This window comes from Lipotes vexillifer, unplaced genomic scaffold (genome assembly GCF_000442215.2).
Source record: "Lipotes vexillifer unplaced genomic scaffold, Lipotes_vexillifer_v1.1 scaffold69, whole genome shotgun sequence".
Classification (NCBI taxonomy): domain Eukaryota; kingdom Metazoa; phylum Chordata; class Mammalia; order Artiodactyla; family Lipotidae; genus Lipotes; species Lipotes vexillifer.
Genome location: NW_006790942.1, coordinates 3,672,506 through 3,673,926, shown reverse-complemented (window position 1 = coordinate 3,673,926; position 1,421 = coordinate 3,672,506). Strand labels below are relative to the sequence as shown.

The 1,421-nt window shown below is 77.1% G+C and overlaps 1 protein-coding gene across 1 annotated transcript in view; it reads right to left on the bottom strand.

The window, feature by feature from the left end:
* The window catches only part of SOX17 (SRY-box transcription factor 17), a 2,552-nt gene that overhangs the window by 747 nt on the left and 384 nt on the right, over positions 1-1,421 (bottom strand). The window contains exons 1-2 of the mRNA XM_007464031.1: positions 1,315-1,421; positions 103-740 (exon numbers count right to left, since the gene is read on the bottom strand). The exon at positions 1,315-1,421 is cut by the window's right edge and continues 384 nt beyond it. Coding sequence (XP_007464093.1) covers positions 103-740; positions 1,315-1,421 — 745 coding nt within the window. The remainder of the gene's footprint in view (positions 1-102; positions 741-1,314) is intronic.

Below are 1,421 nucleotides of genomic sequence, written 5' to 3'. Positions count from 1 at the left end.
GGCCGCACACGCCCCCGTCAAGCCACCAGGCCGCGCCACTCCCCACGACCAACGCCGCCGCCGCCGCCGCCGCCGCCGCCGCCGCGCCGCCGCCGCCGCCGCCGCCGCCGCCGCCGCCGCCGCCGCCGCCGCCGCCGCCGAGCCCATCGCGCCGTAGTACATGTGCAGGGCGCTGGGGGGCGCCAGGAGGCCCGGCATCGCGGGGCCCGCGGGCTCCGGGCCGAGCCGGGCGTGCAGGGGCCCGGCGGCGGGCGGCTCCGGGGGCCCCGCGTAGTCCGCGGCCTGCGCGTAGCTGTAGGGCCCGGCGGCCGGACAGTCCCCGGGCAGCGGCGCGGCGAAGAAGGCGGGGTCGGGCTCCACGCCGTCCAGCGGGGACGTGTCTGGCGTGGGCAACGGGTAGCCGTCGAGCGGGGGCGCGCCCAGAGCCTGGCAGTCGCGGTAGTGGCCGCCCATGTGCGGGGGCAGCAGCGGCGGGCCCGCGGGGAAGCCCTGCTCGGGGAAGGGCAGGCCCAGGCCGTCCATGGCCACGCGGCCGCCCTCGGACCCCAGCGCGCCCGCCGGCGGCTCGGCGAGGCCGTGCAGGAAGCCGCCCTCCACCCGCTTCAGCCGCTTCACCTGCTTGCGCCGCCGCGGCCGGTACTTGTAGTTCGGGTGGTCCTGCATGTGCTGCACGCGCAGCCGCTCGGCCTCCTCCACGAAGGGCCGCTTCTCCGCCAGCGTCAGCGCCTTCCATGACTTGCCTGCGGGAGCGCGGGAGGTGGAGAGGCGCGCGGGCTTAGGGTCGGAGCCCCGCTCGCGGGCCCCAGCTGGTCCCACCGCCCCCGCCTCCGACCTCGGATTGTGCAGCCCGGGCGGGGAGGGGAAGGGGTCCAGGTAAAGGTGAACGCCGGCGGAGGCCGAGCACTCGGGGAAGACGCGAGGCCTCGGGTGCCTTCCTGTCGCCTCCTGGAAGCGGCTTCCCGCTCACCCGCTCGCGGTCGTCCGAGGAACCGAGAGCGTCCCCACCCGGGCGAGGAGTCGGGGGGACGGGCGCGACCAAGCCAGCTCCGCGCCAGGGTGCCCTCGCCGCCACTCCGACGCGCGGGGAAGCCGCCTCCCGGGGCCGCTGGACCCGCGCCCCGGCCACCCGGGGAAGCCGGGCGCCGAGGCCCAAAGCCGTCCGGAGACTCGGGAAGCGGGAAGGGACCGAGGGCCCCAGGGAAGGACGTGGCGGCCGCGCACCCCTAGCCTCCTCCGGCGCGAGGCCCACACCCCGTGAGGCTCAAGGAAGCGGCTCCACGATTCGCACTCTCTGGGTCCCGGGCTCGGACTCACCCAGCATCTTACTCAGCTCGGCGTTGTGCAGGTCCGGGTTCTGCTGCGCCAGGCGCTTGCGTTCGTCCTTCGCCCACACCATGAAAGCGTTCATCGGCCGCCGGCTG